Raw genomic sequence first — 18,379 nt, 5'->3', positions numbered from 1 at the left:
GAACATGGACTGTTGGCTGAGAGGGACTCTATTGGACTTACTGCCCAGCTCATGGGTATCGGAAAGTTACTTTCTGACTCTAATGTCTGATTTATCTCTTCCCCAAGCAGATGCTATGAGTTATTTGTGGTTGCCAGAAGCAAAGGTGATAACCCGATGCCCTTGTCTAGAAGGAAAGCAGGGGATTTTTTTTTTTTTTTTTTTTGTAGTGGAGTCTTGCTCTGTCTCCAGGCTGGAGTGCAGTGGCACGATCTCAGCTCACTGCAACCTCCGCCTCCCAGGTTCAAGCAGTTCTGCCTCAGCCTCCTGAGTAGCTGGGACTACAGGCATGCACCACCACACCTAGCTAATTTTTGCATTTTTAGTAGAGACGGGGTTTCACCATGTTGGCCAGAATGGTCTTGATCTCCTGACCTTGTGATCCATCCGCCTTGGCCTCCCAAAGTGCTGGGATTACAGGCATGAGCCACTGCGCCTGGTGGATTTTTTTTTTTTAAAAATACCAGAAAACCAAAAGTAAAAGATGTGGTTCTGATTTGGTAAATCTAAGCAGCAGGTATGGAGTTCTGAAGGCCTGAAAGAAGGAAACAGGTTTTTTATCCTGCAGGGAGGACACAGTAGAAACAGGCAGGCAGATGCAGGTATAGTGAACACTTACTGGATGCTGTGTGCTGAGTGTTGTCTGAAGTGCTCTTTTCCAGTTGTTTCAGTAAATAATAATAGCAGGATGAGATAGACACTATCTTTATCCCCATCTTAAGTAATTTGCCCAAGGTTATTCAGATTTAGGATTCCTATCCAAGCACTCTGTAACCTCCCAGCACATGACCTTAATTACTGTAATATACAGCTTCTCATAAAAACACATGTAATTTCCTTAATGACTAAGACACATTGCAAGTGAGCAATAACAAGGGAGAGCCAGGAGGTGAGCATAAGTACAAGGGGGTTGAAGGAAGAGTCCCAGTATGGACTAATTCTTATCATAAATAGTTGATTTCCTACTATTCTTGGTACCAGCTGCCAAAGCCAGTCATCCTGGTTATGTATATGGAGGGTAAATATAAATATATCTAGGTACATTCATACTTAAGTGAGCTGTGTATTGTTTTTTCAAGCAATTACAGAATACCTTAAGATTTCCAAGTTACTCACAAAATAGACGATCTAGAGATAATTAACCCAGTCTAAAAGGGCAAGATGAGAACAAGGGCCCAAGGTTGGAATCCACCTTGGGTCAGGATCTCAGCGTTAGTACTTAGGGAGGTGCAAAGTTGGAAGTAGCAAGTGAAAGCCAGGAAAATGATCTGTGCTTTCTGTGTGGTTCCTACAGCCATAGGCAATAGGCTGACAGTACTCTAGAGAGGGACGAGAGAAGAGAAACAGGATAGTGCAATGCCAGAGGAACATCCAGAAAAATTCAAACAGAGAAAAGGCCTTCGGGTCTGGTGGTTAGAAGTTGTTACTGGTCTTTGCCAAGGTGTTTTCCATAGACCACTGCGTTAGGAAAACGAATTGCCAAAGAAAAGGAGTCAGTTCGTGGTAGAGGTAAAGTTCCCAGTGTAACCTTCCCTTTCTAAGGAGTCTGGCAGTGGAGAGGTCGGAAAGTAGCTAACAGGGTCTCTGACCTCAGGTGGCTGCTGGGAATGCTTATGAAAAAGAGTCAGGGAGAGGTGCTGTAGAAAATGCAGGAAATTACTGTTATTCTTCAAAAAAATTGGAGGCTTATATATATTTTTTTGTTTTTATGCAGAATTGTCAAAGTCAGTACCTCCGATAATCATTTATCACCTCTCTGCTTACCCATCCTCCCAACTATGAAATGTCCCTGGCTGTTACCATCTATGATGGGGACAGCAGAAAGGCTGCCTGTTCATTAGAGAAGGACTGTGCCTGGTGTCGTTAATCCACTTAGCCAATCACTGATATCCTAATGTTTCTTTTCATGAGAACTTACTGGACTTTTTTGTTTCCTCTATTCAAGTTGAGTGAGATACTCAAATTCGGTTTGGATAAACTGCTTGCCTCTGAGGGGAATACCATGGATGAAATAGACCTGGAGTCCATCCTGGGAGAAACAAAAGATGGCCAGTGGGTCTCTGATGCCTTGCCTGCAGCAGAAGGAGGGATAAGAGAGCAAGAGGAAGGAAGTAAGTCGGAGATTAGAGCAGAGCAAATGGCACAACCACCCCAAGCTAGAGCTCATGTCCCCATGGAAAGTTTTGGATGCTGCTCTCTGGGACATCTTTTTTCTACCCTACCCTATTGTCATCTTGGGCACACTGTTTAAGACTTGCTTGATACAAGAACTGTATCCAGACTAACTGTAAATATGTGTGGCTCTTCCCTTGTAGCTGAACTGTGAACCAAAATCATAGTATTAATGTTTGTGATAGTATCAATCTTAAGGCTTTGAATTTGTCACTTTCCTCCCTTGGTTGCAAGCATCTTCTTTGTTTATTAGTGAAGCCTCTACCATCCTTGGTATGATGCTCTGCACATAGTCATTCCTCTTCTAAACAAGAGAATTACTTGTTTGTTACATTGCAGCTAACATTGAGCATTTACTTTGTGTTCATCAACAGTGTGGACTTTGTCACGTGCTTTCTCCATTTAATTTCCACAATACGCCATGAGATGTAGGAGATGGTTGCCTTTCTCTTAAATTTTCTTTTCTCGATTTCTCAGCATTTGTCATTTTCTTCTTTTCTATTCTGAGTATTTAAATTTCTGACTTGAAGTAATTTTTCACATGGTAACTTTGTAAAGGCATTCCCTGGCATCTTGTAGTTATTTTGAAATGACTTATTTTTCTGGACCAGCTGCAGCAGAGATTCAATATGGACTGGGGTGAGAGGTTTGGGAGTCTTACTAGGCTTCTTAATTCACCGGTGCTTTCTTTCAATAATAGAGAGTAGTGCTGTTTCTTTACTAGATGGTAGCTCCTTTTCATGTTGGGTAGCGGTAGTGGCATGATTTCTGATTTTGCAGTTCTCTTTTGTTTCTATAGGACTGTGAATTTCCATCACTTGCTTTCTCTTTCTTTTTGCCACAAACTTGTCAAAGGATGTCTCCCCACTTCTAAGTTGTCTCTCTCTTCCTGCCAGAAGCAATGCCTCCCCAAATTCCTGGCTGCATGTGTTTTTATACCTTCCCTTCCGTTCAGTTCCTTAGTAGCCACTTCTCTGATCCACCAGGTCTCAGACCTATCCTCATTATCTTGCCACTTGGATTGTGACCCTCTTTTGCGGGTAAATTTTATCTCTGACCTTTCCGGAACCCCCCTGCCCTCTCCTCTGCATAGTCTCTGCCTGACTGTCTACTTTAGTGTGGGCTTTGGAGCTGGCTCAGCTGGTTTTGGGGATTCATTTCTCTTACTTCCATAAGTTGAAGTGTGTAGTATTTTCTGACTCCTAGTGTAGTAGGCATGGATTGGGGCGGCTTTGTTCTCCTTGTTGATCTGTATAGTTTTTGTAGGATAGGTGGAAAAGTTGGAATTTGGGCAGCTGGCATTGTTTTACAGGAAACTGCTTTTTGACTTTTTTTATGTTTTACTTTAAAATTCTTTATAAAAATATCTTGTTCGTATTCTTCAAGAACTCTTTCTTGTTCTCTGCTTATTGTTTTAATTGTACTCTGTTCTCATTTCAAAGACATACTGTCTTCTCTGGGGACATTTATTATGGCTTTTTAATATGTATTCCAGGGAGGATATTTATTATATCTTTTTAAAAAGTATTTCTCTTCCCACTGCATTGACTTTTACTTCTCCTTCTTTTTTTTAAAAAAAAAACCACATATATATATATTTGCTTATTTATTCATTGAAATTTGCAGATAAAATTGTGTTTATCATGTACAACATGATTTCTTGAAGCACACGTACATTGTGGAATAGTTAAATCTAGTTAATGAACATACATCACTTCATATGGTTATATGTTTGTGGTGAGAACACTTAACATCCACCCTCCTAGTATTTCTCAGGAATACAGTATGTCATCATTAGCTATAGTCACCATGGTACCTCTTTTTCTAAAAAAGAAAACTTGTTTGGGGGGTCTCTTGTTCTCATTGATAGTTTCCCCAACTGTCTGGTATTCCCTGGCTGTCTGATCACATGTGCTGATGAAGTGCCACAAAGCTGATGGCAGCTCTGGCATGGGCAGGGGCATGGGCCTTGGGGCTTATTCCTGGTTGGCGAGTCAGCTTTTACGTGGAGGGCACCTTCCCTGATCCATATTTGACATCTTTTCACTGGGCAGCCCATTTTCTCCTGAGACTAATCCTCTAGTATTTTCCCTGGGAGAGGTGAGAATGGAGTTCATCTGGTTGCTCAAACTGAAAAGGCAGGGTGAGTCAAGGGCTCATAGCACTCCTGCTCCTTGGGGTGTACATCTTCTCTCAGCTCCCCCCTTTGCAGTACTCTGTACTTATAAGTCCTAAGCTCTTCGGAGATTGAGAGGGTCTCTAGACTCCTAATGAGCCCTTGGCTAGGCACCTGTGTTTTGTTTCCATGGCTCTTCTTAATCTGTCATTATCCCTCCAGCTACTTTGCATTTTCCAAAAGGTTATTGAACTTTTTCATCCACCATTGCCTCATATATCTTTTTTAAAATTCCTTTAACTGTCACTTGGTGGTTTCAAGTGAGAGAAGAAATAGATGCATGTGATCATATTTTTAAGTCATAATTGATTATATTAAATAGCAACACTTACACTCAGTTCTGTACTGATCCAGATAATTTCAGCTTATTTTCCTAACGTTTACTAGAACAAAATAAAGTCACACTCTTTTCCAGAAAGATAATTATATTTCTCAGTCAATCCAACTGCCTAAAATAATTTTACTTTTTTTAGACAGTCCAACTGCCAGGAAAAATCCCCAGTTGTATTAAACTTTGGATTTTTCTCTTTGATGAATGGGTATGGGTCTGCTCTGTGGTAAATGATTATCCTGGTAGGACAGAGATGCGTGTCTAGGCTTGTGATGGCAGAGTGAAGATAGGGAGCATGATTACTAAGAATGTAAGTGGATAGGAAAGACTGGTAATTAACGTGGCCCCAGTCAGAATTAAATAAAAAACAGGGTTGCTTTATCTTGAATGCCAGGGTTTTTTTTTTTTAAAAAGCATGTTTGGAAGTTGAGACTCACATGCAGTATGAAGCTACATATGTTGATCATATTTGACACTTCTCAGCTCTATTTTTTTCTACTTGTTGATAGAGTGCCTCATTGAAAGCCCCCTGCTGATTTAATTAGCAAATGCCAATTAGAATTACAGCTGGTTAGATCTGGGTACAAGTGTGAAGCAATTGATCTCTTGAGAATGAAAATGTTTTGCTTTCATACTCTCTAGGGAAAACATACTTATAGCGGATTTCACAAATGTTGTGAAAATACATTATTTGGTAACATGTGCTACTAAAGATGCTTCCCTATTGAATCATTATCTTACCTATCTGTGGTTGCTAGTCTTGGCTGATCCTAACTTTTCTTAATCACTTGATTCATGATGTTGGCAGATCACTCCACCTCATTGAGCCTTTGTGTTCTCATCTGTAAAATGGTCCTATTAATGCCTGCTTTACTCTTTTACACAGTTGGAACAATCAGACACGATAATAGTTGTGAAAGTGATCTGACAGCATGAAGTACTATTCAAGATGACACTATTGTCTTCACTGCTATTGTTATTACCACAATTATTATTTGCTAGCCTGTTATCTCTCCACCCTTCTACAGACACAATTATATACTGAAAAGAGCACACTGGCCTTAGAATCAGAAGATCCCGCCTTTTCTAGTGAGAATTGCAGAGTCCCTTAATTTCTGCCTGAGCAGAAAGTTTTCCCTTTCAAAAGTAGGATTAGTTATAGCAGGATTGTGGTGAGGATCAGGATGAAGATGCTTGCCAAGATCTGTAAAGAATATTGTAAATCCAAGGGATTATTCTTGTGATTCTTCATTCTCTCATAGATTTGCCAAGTTGAATATTAAAAGTGTGTTTGGAATAAAAAAGTATAGATTTTATTAGATGATCTTAATGTCAGTGAGATTTGTGCTGAGGAATAGTTGGGAATGAATGAACGAGCAATGAACGGAGGAATCCAGCAGAGATTCACAAACCATCTAGGGATGAACGAAAGGGCTTTAAGCCATGCTTTCCCCTTGGAAAAATAAACACATGGGATCCCCATGTAGAACCCACATTCTTCAGTGTCAGTGGGATGGGAAATGAAATAACCTTCATCCAGACTTAGCCCATTTAGAATATAGGCTGTTCTCTTGTCCACTCTAGTTACTGTTTTGAATAGCATTAATCTATTTTTCCTTGGTATCTAACATTTCTCTCTTTGTGTTTTATGTTGTTAGAAAATCATATGTACTTATTTGAAGGTAAAGATTATTCTAAAGAGCCCAGTAAGGAAGACAGAAAATCATTTGAACAACTGGTAAACCTTCAGAAAACCCTTTTGGAGAAAACTAGTCAAGAGGGCCGATCACTCCGAAATAAAGGCAGTGTAAGAACTGTTAATTTATTTAAAAGTTGTTCTTCCAAACTCTCATTCTAAAAAAACAAAACAAACCAAAAAATGATGCTGGCGTTATTTTGTTCTCTTAGGATGATTTGTCAAGAAATAAGTATGTGTTTGTTGAAATGTTAATATAATAACTATACCCCAGTATAAAAACTATGTAAGAAAGTCAGCATAAAAAACATTACGAAGGAGAGAATATATTGTACGATTTAATGCAGGGGAAAGCGGCATTGTCCATCTAAGTCACCCCTAAAGGCATCCCTATATTATACCAAAATACCATATCCTGCTGTTGGTAATGATGACCCTATGGCAATAAGAGGATGGCAATCATAAATGATACATGTAGTGTTCACAGTGTTTGGCAGTTCATATGTGTTCATTAAATGCTAGCTATCACTAAGATAATCATGATGTTGAAATATAGTCTTAAAAAAGCTATATAATACATTGCAGAAAGATTTCCATTAAAAATGGGTGAAGTGGCATCCTGCAGGGTATGCTTTTAGTCAAGGAAAAAAGTTACTTTTCTGAAGTACCTTATTCCTAATGAAATGAATCAAAATGACTGTTTCAACCATGCCAATGCTGTGGCTGAGTTTACAGCATGGTATCCTGACCACTGTGCCTGAGAAGTGTGTAGTATGAACAGTGCCTCCAAGTGCTTTGGCTCCAGTTCCCACCATGCAGGGTGGGTGGAGATGCAGTGTTCTGTGGAATATTAAGCATGTTGCTAATGTACAGTGTGCATTAGAGATAATGAAACTTAGGGAGGAATCTTCTTGACCCTGGTGATGGATCTTGTTCCTCCTCTAGGTTCTCATCCCAGGCCTTGTGGAGGGATCCACCAAAAGGAAGCAGGTCCTGAGTCCAGAAGAGCTGGAGGACAGACAGAAGAAAAGACAAGAAGCTGCTGCCAAGAGAAGGAGACTGGTAGAGGAGAAGAAGAGGCAAAAGGAAGAGGCTGAACATAAGAAAAAGTATGTCTGCATTAACCAAGCTGGGGACCACAGTTGAAGGAGTCACTATTGTATAGTGAGACCATAGCTGAACATCACTTTAAAAATACAGAAAATTTCTTTTAAGCTGGTTCCTATTGGTAACAGAATACTTTTAAAAAACATTTCCTCTATGTAAGTGAAAAGTCTCAGTGCGTAAGGCAGGGAAGATGCATTCCATTGAAACCAGAAATTTTTTTTTTTGAGATGGGTTCTTGCTCTGTCACCCAGCCTGGAGTACGGTGGTATGGTCACAGCTCACTGCAGCCTCAATCTCCCATGCTCAGTGATCTCCCCACTATAACCTCCCTAGTAGCTGGGAACACAGGTGTGTGCCACCATGCCTGGCTAATTTTTTTTTTATTATTTGTAGAGACAGAGTTTCACTGTGTTGCCCAGGCTGGTCTCAAGATCCTGGGCCCAAGCTATCTTTCTGCCTTGGCCTCCAAAGTGCTGGGATTACAGGCATGAGCTACCTCTGCCTGGCCAAAACCAGAAAATTTTAAGATTTTATTGTAGCTGTCTGACAACGGCTAGTTTACTTGAACAATCTCTTTTAGTCATGTTCTTAAAAACAGGAACATTCAGTGAGTGCTCATTATTGAACTGTAGTCAGGAAGCAGTTAGCCTAATCAGTAAGACTTGTTTATTTACAAATAAGTAGAAAACTTCAATCCGAGTGAGTTTCTAATTGCATTTCTACTTGGCAGATATTGTTTGTGAACAGCAGTATAAAATGTGCTCCAAGGGAAATTGTGATTGTCTGGGTTAATTTCCTTTTCTTTCTGGCCTACTAAAGGATGGCCTGGTGGGAATCCAACCATTATCAGTCCTTCTGCCTGCCCTCTGAGGAGAGCGAGCCAGAGGACCTTGAGAATGGGGAAGATGAGAGCTCTGCTGAGCTGGATTACCAAGACCCAGATGCTACCTCCCTCAAGTACGTTAGTGGTGATGTGACCCACCCTCAGGCTGGGGCCGAGGATGCTCTCATCGTGCACTGCGTAGGTACGAGAAGTGGTATGGGCTGAGGATGGGGCCTCAATCCTTATGGTGCCAAGAGCTGGGGAGGATGGGGCAGAACCCTGACCCAGGGGTGGTGGTCCCAGTGTAGTATTGCGCGGTCAAAAGAGTGTGAATTTTAAAGTCAGGAGACATTCCAGAATCATTTCACTCTTGGTGCTCTCATTTACCTGGTTTAGTTACCCAGTCTCTCAACTTCCACTTCCTTATCCATAGAATGGGACCATATCTGCCTTATCCTCTGCACACGGTTTTTAAGAGGCTGAAGTGAAGCAGCATTGACAAGACAAACAAATCCTTTGAGAAAAAGCAAACCTTCAAGCTCGTTCCCTTGCTTGACCTTTGTACTTTTTACTTCATCTGCCTAAAACCGTTTCTTCCCAAATAACCACATCAAATGTTGTTCAAATGTCTGTTTCTCAGAGCGGTCTTCTGTGATTACCTCATATAAAACAGGCCCCATCCTCCCTCTGTTATTCTCTGTCCCTTCTCCCATATTTTCCTTTATCACACCTGTCCCACCTGACATATTACCTACATATTTGTTTATTTGACTGTTGCATTGCATTAAAAATACACTTCATGGAAGCAGGGGTTTTTTCTTGTTTGCTGCTGTGACTCTGGTGCCTAGAACAATGCCTTACATGTAATACATGCTACCCAACGTTTGTAGTGTGAATGAATGCCTATAAATGCTAAGATACTAAGCAGCTTTGTTAGTACCAGCTTGAATAAGCCATTTAACCTTTCCTGTGTGCTGTTTTATAACCTTGCCTGTGTGCTGTTGCATAACCATTGCTTCTACTCTCTCTGTAATGTTCCGTCTACTCTGTGTCCTTCCGCAGTCATCTCCCAGGAATCACAGATGCACCACAGAGATTTTGCTCATTGAGAACACTAATTTTTGAGATGCTTTCCTATTATGATGGCCCCAGCTATATCTTCCAGAAAACACAAACATATTTGGAAAGTCCAACCTGTGATATTCCTAGGAGAGATAAGATATTTTGTTTCTTCCCTTTGAAAAATCATTCTTCCACAAGTCCCTTTTGTGTGCCTTTGTTTTTCTAAATTGGGGACTGGACTTTACCTCCCATAGATGAAAATCTTCTCTTTCTTCAATCAGATGACTCTGGCCACTGGGGCAGAGGTGGTTTATTTACAGCTCTGGAAAAACGATCTGCTGAGCCAAGAAAAATATATGAGCTGGCGGGGAAAATGAAAGGTAAGAAGCAAAGCAGAGGGAAAGGTTACGGGTGGAATAAGAGAGGAGAGGACACCTAAGACTGTATCGTGAGGGTTACATAGCACTGGATAAGGAATCAGAATAACTGATTGGGAACTGAATTCTGTCATAAATTAGCTACTTGTTCTGTGACTTCAAGACTTTCCCTTACCTTTTCTGTACCTGTTTCCTCATCTGTGATTTGTGAATAATACTTGTTCTACTTACTTCATGGAACTGTAGTGAGCATAATGAATGTGTGTATTCTGAAAAATGTCAATCCCTGCATACATGTTAAAGTGTTGGAATGGGCTGGACACAGTGGCCCATGCCTGTAATCCCAGACTTTGGGAGGCTGAGGCAGGAGGATTGCTTGAGGCCAGGAGTTTGAGACCAGCTTGGGCAACATAGTGAGATCCTGTCTCTACCAAAAATTAAAAAATTGGCTGGATGTGGTGGTGCACACCTGTAGTCGCAGCTACTCGGGAGTCCAAGGTGGGAGGATCACTTGAGCCTAAGAGGTTGAAGTTGCAGTGAGCGGTGATTGCACCACTGTACTACAGCCTGAGTGAGAGTGAGACCCTGTCTCATTAAAAAAAAAGTATTGGAATAAAGATGAAGGAATATGTCATGGAAACATCAAAGATCTATGGGAAGCTGGGTGTGGTGGCTCACACCTGTAATCTCAGCCCTTTGGAAGGCTGAGACGAGGCAAGGAATTCAAAACCAGCCTCTCCAACATGGCAAAACCCTGTCTCTACCAAAAAAATACAGAATTAGCCAGGCGTGGTGGCACATGCCTGTAATCCCGGCTACTCAGGAGTAGGCTGAGGCAGAAGAATCACTTGAACCTGGGAGGTGGAGGTTGCAATGAGCTGAGATATGCCACGGCACTCCGGCCTGGGTGACTGAGCAAGACTGTCTCAAGAAAAAGACCTGTGGGAGAGAAATCAGACATACCATTAAAATACTGACAAGAGCTTTGGTTTGGTGCTGAGGGGAATGAAGAGGTTTTACGAAGTCAGCACAACCTGAGGTATAACGCTCCCTGGAGACAGAAATAAAGCTGTTTGGTGCCAGGGGAACTTAGAAGCCTGAACAATGTTGTCCCTTGGCATGGAGAAGGGAAAAAGGCACCTCCTTTTACACCCAGAAATAACAAAGTGGCAAGAGGAATAAAATTATTGTTGTGGTTATTTTCTGGAGATTGAAGGACCTCGTATGATAGAGAAGGGCCCTCCAGATTCCTTAGAGATTGTTTTTTCCTAATTCTTGCCAGTTCTCTATGGTGGAAAGGGATATAAGAACTTAGTATGACTACTTTTTCTAGTAAAACAAGTTACTGAAAGAAGGGTTAATGTGTGTTGAAATAGTCAATCCAGATCTAGATGCTAATTGGGCAGCTGGCAAAGCAAAACCCAGGAAAGGTCAGACCTGGAGGTGCAGATTGAGGAGTCCCTGTTTAGAGTCTGTGTTTGAAACCATGTGGGAGAGAGGATGGAGAAATGAGAGGCGTAGAACAGACCTGGAAAACACCTCCACTTAGGACTTGAGACAAGAAGATGGAATTTCTGACAGAAGGAATTGTCAGAAAATTAGGGAACTTGTGCAGTATTTTGAGGTACAAGGGAGGAAAGTATGTCAAGAAGGCAAAGAAATTCATGGTGTCAGACACTGAAGTGAGGATGAATTGGGAAAAGGCCATGGATTTGACCCAAGGTTGCTCACCTTGGAGCACTTTGAGTGGGGAGCTCGGACTTAAGGCCTGAGTGCTCAGTAAGGAAATGGAGATGGGAGTGTGCAGTTTTCTCTGGAGAAGGATTGAAGCAGGGTGCAGCAAAGTAGATGAAACTGTAGACTAGAATTCCCAGGGAAGGCTTCATGGAGGTCCTGGGCCTGGAAAGGTGGGTCGAATTTGAGTAGGTGGAGTGAAATGGCAAGAGGGTTCCCAACTGCTCATTACCACACCTAGTATTCCTCGTGTGTGGATATTGAAGGACCCCGGCAGTTACCCCGTTCCTTTGTGTGGAGGATGGCGTACAGGCCAGGCAGGCCAGAGTGGAGGGTTGAGGCGGAAGAATAGAGGAGAGTTTTGTTTTCACCGGAGGCTTGGGCCTGAAGACCTTATATGATTTGTCCAGGGAGATGCCATTCTGAGCAGAACCTTATCTAATGGAATGGGTAATGGCTGGTCGTTTTTGGGGGATTTGATCAAAAGGATGGCGTAGCACCACCAGTATTTTAGAATGACTGAACAACACGTTCAAACTGCTATCAACCTAACCAATAGACAGTGTCTGTAAAATAAAATGAACAAAGGTTTTTTGTTGTTTTGTTTTGTTTTTGTTTTTGAGATGGAGTCTCACTGTCTGGAGTGCAGTGGCACGATCTTGGCTCACTGCAATTTCCACCTCCCAGGCTCAGGCGATCCTCCTGCTTCAGCCTCCCAAGTAGCTTGTCCCACAGGCGCACACCACCACACCTGGCCACTCTTCTGAATTTTTGGTAGAGACAGGGTTTTGCCATGTTGCCCAGGCTGGCCTTGAACTCCAGAGCTCAAGTGATCCACCTCTCTCAGCCTCTCCAAGTGCTAGGATTACGCACATAAGCCACTGCACCCAGCCTGAGGTTTTTAAGGAGAAATGAGGAAGATTACATACTTTTTTTGAATCAGTTATCCTTGGCTACAAGGATTAGTAACAAGGGTGGCACCAGGCCGTGGTTGGGCAGGAAGTTGATGAGCAGATGTCTTTGCAGAAGTATATTTTTATGTAAGGTTGCCAAAGCCCTTGTTCAAGGTTGTGGTTTTTGTAAAATCTGTTGTGATAGTTCTTGTATTCAGACATTCGTGCATTACAACCTTCCCTTCATGGCCTTCCCTGGCTGTATTTGTCAGAGTTTTGTTTTATTTTTTGAGATAGGGTCTTACCCTGTCACCCAAGCTGGAGTGCATTGGCGTGATCATAGCTCATTGCAGCCTTGAACTCCTTTGCTCAAGAGATCCTCCCGCCTCAGCCTCTTAAGTAGCTAAGACTACAGGTTCACAACACCAAACCTAACTAATTTTTTCTTATTTTTTGTAGAGACTGGGTCTTGCCTTGTTGTCCAGGTTAGTCTGGAACCCCTGGCTTCCAGCACTCCTCCCACCTCAGCCTCCCAGAGCACTGGGATTGTAGTCGTGAGTCACTGTGCCCAGCCATATTTGTTAGAGTTTTTAACACAAGTATCTCTATTTTGATTCTAACTGCTTTCACATCAGCTTATGTAAAGCCATAGAATTAAATTAGAGCATTTTTCTTCACTATCAGTTTTATTTGATTTGGATAGAGTAGGAAAATATACAAACAGATACAGATAAAGTAGAATGTAATAATTTGAATGATTTAAGACAAGCACAAAACTACCAAAGGAGTTTCAAGCTCATAATGCTCCCTCCCCAAAGTCCCCAGCTACCTCTGGGTTTTGTATTCACTTTCTGATGTCTGTAGGGGTACTTTGTTGTTAACGTTTGAGGAGCATTAAATTAGGAGATCATAAAAATTCAGGAGTGAAGCAGGTGAGTATCCAGCTAAGAGGTTTACTGAGGCCAGGAAAGTGAGAAAGGGCTATGTAGGAAGGTGGGTCCTGAAACTCAACTGAATTTGAAGAAGGCGAGATACAAGGAGGATTCATTCCTTAGTGAACTTGGTGTTCTTTATGTTTCTCCTTTCTGTTTTACCTCAGACTTGAGTTTGGGAGGTGTCCTTTTATTTCCTGTTGATGATAAAGAATCAAGAAACAAAGGGCAAGATTTGGTAAGTAAAACTCATCTCTTTTCAGAACTAAAAGTGGACTCACATCAACTTCTCTTGAAGTGTCCCCTGCCCCCATTGGCCTCTCTACTAGTGTATTAGTTTATTAGGGCTGCCATAACAAAAAGCCACAGACTAGGTAGCTTAAACAGCAGAAATGTATTTCCTCACAATTCTGGAGGCTGAAAGTCCAAGATCAAGGTTTCGGCAGGTTTGGTTTCTCCCAAGGATTCTCTCCTTGGGTTGCAGATGGCGGTTGTCTTGCTGTGCATGCACAGCCCTGGTGTCTGTGTGTCCAGATTTCCTTTCTTATAAGGATAGCACTCACAGTGGATCAGGCCCCACCCTAAACCCTTGTTTTAACTTCACTGCCCCTTTAAAGACCCCGTCTCTAAATACAGTCAACATGAGGTACCACAGGTTAGGGCTTCAACGTATGAATTTGGTGGGGACACAGTTCAGCCCATAACAAGCAGATTGGGCTGTAGCCTTCACTGCACTTTCCGTGTCCCCAGGCTTCCATCCATCCGTCCCCGGAGCACTGTCCAGACAGTAGACCCCAACTAAGTACAGGGTTTCTATTTGTGTTTTTATCTTCAGTACTCTACATAGTACTAGCTCGTAAGAAATGCTCCATAAACATTTACTGCGTGAGTAAGAAGGCATGACTCAGAACTCTGAGGGTTTCATTTCTTATTATGTGAAAATTTCTGTGAAAGATTGTGTTTTCTAGTCAGCCATAATAAAGCAGGGGAGAGGAACTAATACATGTATCCTGTGCCCACCTCAGAATGCTTTTGCATCTTAGGCATCTTGGGATGCCTATAGTGAGTTTGATTTACCCCACCTAACTGGCTTTCTCCAAGGCCTGAATTCACATTCAAATTTTAAGCCAGAATTAAGAAGAGATTTCAAAACCAGGCCAAAAGAGAGACTCATCCTCTTGAAGTTGCTGTCTGTGTGACTGTGTTAGGCTGTTTTTGCATTGTGATAAAAGAATTCCCTGAGACTGGGTAATTTATAAAGAAAAGAGATTCATTTGCTCATGGTTCTGATGCTGTACAGGAAGCGTGGTACTGACATCTGCTCCTGGTGGAGGCTTCAGGAAGCTCACAGTCATGGTTGAAGGCAAAGGGGGAGCTAGTGTATCACACACGGCAAGAGCAGGATCAAGAGAGAGTGGGAGAAGGTGCCACACTGCTTTACATAACTAGATCTCATGTGAACTACCAGAGTGGGAACTCATCACCAAGGGTATGGCACTAAGCCATCCATGAGGGATCCACCCTATGATCCAATACCTCCCACTTGGCCCCACCTCCCTGGGAATTACATCCCAACATGAGATTTGGAGGGGGACACACATCCAAACTACACAGTGAACTAACAGCAAAGTGGTTCCTGTAGAGTCATTCCTTCAGTAACTTCTAAAATGCTAAAAAAGGAGAAAAGTAAAGTGTCTGTGCATGAGAAACTCAGAATCCAGTGATTCAGGAAAACTGTTTACAGTGAGTAGAGTGCCATGTCTATGATATGACTGTGATGATGTTATCCCGGAAGCTCCCTTGACACTCTCCAGCTCTGCCCACTTAGGTTAGGATGGTTGAGAGATACTTGGCATTTTGTCCTCATGGGAATTGTTCAAACAGAGATGGAATGACTGCTTGTCCTGGGGGTTGTGGAGCTGACTCAGGCATCAAAGGGCTGGGATGCAGGAGCCTCTAAGATCTTTTCCATGCCTACAATTCGGAAAAATTCTTTTTTTTTTTTTTTACCCTTGAGAACTTTTGGAAAGTATATGTTTTGGACTCATTCTCTGGTTTTAACATACTTTAAAAAGAAGAAGAAAAGCCTGTATAAAGTGACCACCAAGTGAGAATTATGATGGCATGTGAAGTCACACACACAGTTAGGACATTGCTGTTCAGACACAGCATCTGAAAGAGACGGAGCCAAGGCCCAGTGACCCATCAAGGGCTGTGCCGCCTCCAGGGGCGGTCACTTGGTTGATGGTGTGGCTGTCTCATGTCGGGTTGGTCATCTGATGGAGGTTTTTTCCAGTTGGCCTTGATTGTGGCTCAGCATCGTGATCGCTCCAATGTCCTGTCTGGCATTAAGATGGCAGCACTAGAAGAGGGCCTGAAGAAGATATTTTTAGCAGCAAAGAAGAAGAAAGGTAAGCTCTTCCTCCTGTGCTCAAGAGTAGATGAATTTGTTTCTAGGCATGTGATATGACTTTTGATAGGACTTTTCAAGACCCCACTTAATATGCATGGTAAAGGCAAACCACAGAAGTGATCACCCCACCATCTTGTAGTCAGATAGCCGTCCTTTCCAAAACACTTTTAATGTTGGTTATCTCTGTAGGCCGTCTCCATTCCCTGGGTATTTTTATCATGATTTTACAGATGAGGAGGCAGAGGACTAGACATGAAGCAACTTGGTCATATGTAGTTGGTAAATGCTGTTTATTTAATCACAGTTCCCAGTAACAGACAGTTCTTCAACAAAAATTGAGTTTAGTTTTGTTTCCAAACCTAGTGTGTCTCAGAGCTTATTGAATTGATTGGCTTGTTAGAGAATCTTTGCTTATTTTAATTTTGCCTCCACCAATCATAATCTGTTTCCATTGTATGTATTTCTAGAACATGTGGGTCCTTGTGTTCAACAGAATAATTTAATTTTTCTTATTACAATTCTTCCCGCAGAATATTTTTGACATTGTAATTACATGCTTTGAGTGAGATAGTCAATAATTATTTTCTCCCATGTATATTTTATACCCATCAATCAATTTTTGATGAGTGAAGACATCTGTTCTTCTCTTCATAATAGCAAGTGTTCATCTTCCACGTATTGGACATGCCACGAAAGGTTTTAACTGGTATGGTACTGAGCGACTTATTCGGAAACATCTGGCTGCAAGAGGCATCCCGACTTACATGTATCCTTTTGTGATCTTAATTGTGTGTTCTCCCAAACCAAGAGGGAAAATGTGTTCATTTTCTGGTGTCACTACTTAATCCAAGGCCAAGTTTCTTCTTGCCACAGTCTTTACTCTCCCCCTCTTCAGTGAGACAAAGTAAGAAGCGCTTTCTAACTTGTGTATATCAAATATGTATACCCAACAAGATCAACACATCCAAGCATTGCTGGATGCTAGCAGATAAATTAAAAGATACATGAAGGGGAGAATTAATTGAGCAATTGTTAATTTGGTAACATATTGAGTCACATGACTTCTCTAGAGATCCTTCAGGTCTGTGGAACAAGGCGTAATTCTAAGAACTTCACACTGTTCATTTTAATGAACAGTTAAGCAAACAAATAAGTGAATACAATAGTATTCCTGAACTTTTTTGATGTATTATTAAAAGGCAGTATGACATTTATTTTAACCATGAAGTCATGATCTACTTTAGTTAGACTAGTGTTTTCTTCTAGTAACCTCTTTGCTATATAAGTTAGCATATTTTGAACTATTTTACTGAGTCCCAAAATTACTAGAGAAAGCAGAATTGACCCCCAAATGCTATAATCACACAGAAACTCCATCTTTTTACTTAGATATTTGACTGAAATTCACTCAGTGATGGTCTTCAAGATACTTAAATCACTATAAAAACTTAGTAGAGAAGCCAGCTTTTATGTGCTTGCACAATTCGAGCAGTATGTAAAGAGTTTTAGTACCCCGAAAACAATAGTAGCAATAAGTACTAACAATATTGAAAGTATTTATGATATCGTGAAAGAGAATTAAAGCATACTACTTCTAGAACAGTTATTTCAGTGATTACTAGAGAACTAGTCGTTTTGGTAAAGTTAGTTTTAAAGTGATGACAGGTATCTTCCTTGACCATCCTTATCAGATATTATTTTCCTAGAAGCAAGTCTAGTGTCCTTCATTCACAGTCCTCATCTTCCTCCTCAAGACAGCTGGTGCCTTAACAATTGGCCCAGCCTCAGATCCTGTCTTTAGCAACCAGCTAATATTTACCCAGAGCTACTGCAATAGAATATTTCAAAATGGAGTCAGGATCTGGTGGGCCTCAAAAATTGTCTCTTTTCTGAGTTTCAGTGTGGTTCTCCTGGATGTTTTGTTCTATTTTGGCACCTATAATATAGAGAAACACAACTTTTTTGGGAAAGCCCTTTGACCCCAGCTTGCTAGTTGCATAATAATAAATTATCTATTCCTAATGGTTTTATTGCTTTCTTTCCCCCTATATTTAGTTTTCTTCTCCTCTACCAGAATGATTACTTTATAGAGGGAAAGGCCGTATGGATTAAGGAGACATGAAAGGTCACAGAACAGAGTGGCTCTGGGAGCCGGAAGCACCTTCAGCCAGTTCATGCCTTCAAAAAGAAAGGACCCAGGAAGAGAGACTGAGAAGTGAGATTCTTTATCCAGACAAATAGTGTACCTCTTTCTCCTTTTTGCACTGCACAACATCAAGATCTGGAAAAAATACATTGATCTAGAGCTTGTCAAATGTCACTTCAGAAAAACCATAGGATCTTTTTTCTCCTAGCCACCAAATCCAATTCAGCTTCAAGGAATAAGGGAATTGTGAAAAGGGTGCAATCCCATCACAGCATGACTGATGATACTGGGGAGGGTAGGAGACCCAAGAACCAACAGAGAAGGAGTCATGGAGGGAAGACTATTAAGTCGTGGCTTTTCACACTTGGGTGTGTCTCAGTCTTGGCTGAGTATCCTCACCCAGCATCATTTCTGCTGACTTGAGGCCATCAACACCTAGAGTGCTATGGAGACCTGATGAGAAGTTTCAGTCCTGGGC

At 41.5% G+C, this 18,379-nt stretch overlaps 1 protein-coding gene across 7 annotated transcripts in view; it reads left to right on the top strand.

The window, feature by feature from the left end:
* LOC105479020 (chromodomain helicase DNA binding protein 1 like) overlaps positions 1-17,777 on the top strand; it is a 56,610-nt gene extending 38,833 nt beyond the window's left edge. For 5 of the 7 annotated variants that reach the window (XM_011736769.3, XM_011736767.3, XM_024792064.2 and 2 more), the window contains 9 exons: positions 1,985-2,150; positions 6,377-6,525; positions 7,360-7,523; positions 8,341-8,546; positions 9,688-9,786; positions 13,510-13,580; positions 15,639-15,753; positions 16,413-16,521; positions 17,447-17,777. In XM_011736769.3, coding sequence (XP_011735071.1) covers positions 1,985-2,150; positions 6,377-6,525; positions 7,360-7,523; positions 8,341-8,546; positions 9,688-9,786; positions 13,510-13,580; positions 15,639-15,753; positions 16,413-16,521; positions 17,447-17,525 — 1,158 coding nt within the window. In that variant the 3' untranslated portion in view covers positions 17,526-17,777. The other 2 variants (XM_011736768.2, XM_011736771.2) reach the window with 2 other exon arrangements.
* The last annotated feature ends 602 nt before the right edge of the window (positions 17,778-18,379 follow it).

Source organism: Macaca nemestrina, chromosome 1, assembly GCF_043159975.1.
Source record: "Macaca nemestrina isolate mMacNem1 chromosome 1, mMacNem.hap1, whole genome shotgun sequence".
Taxonomy (NCBI): Eukaryota; Metazoa; Chordata; class Mammalia; order Primates; family Cercopithecidae; genus Macaca; species Macaca nemestrina.
Note: the sequence above shows the minus strand (reverse complement) of the source record. Positions and strands in the feature narration are given on the sequence as shown.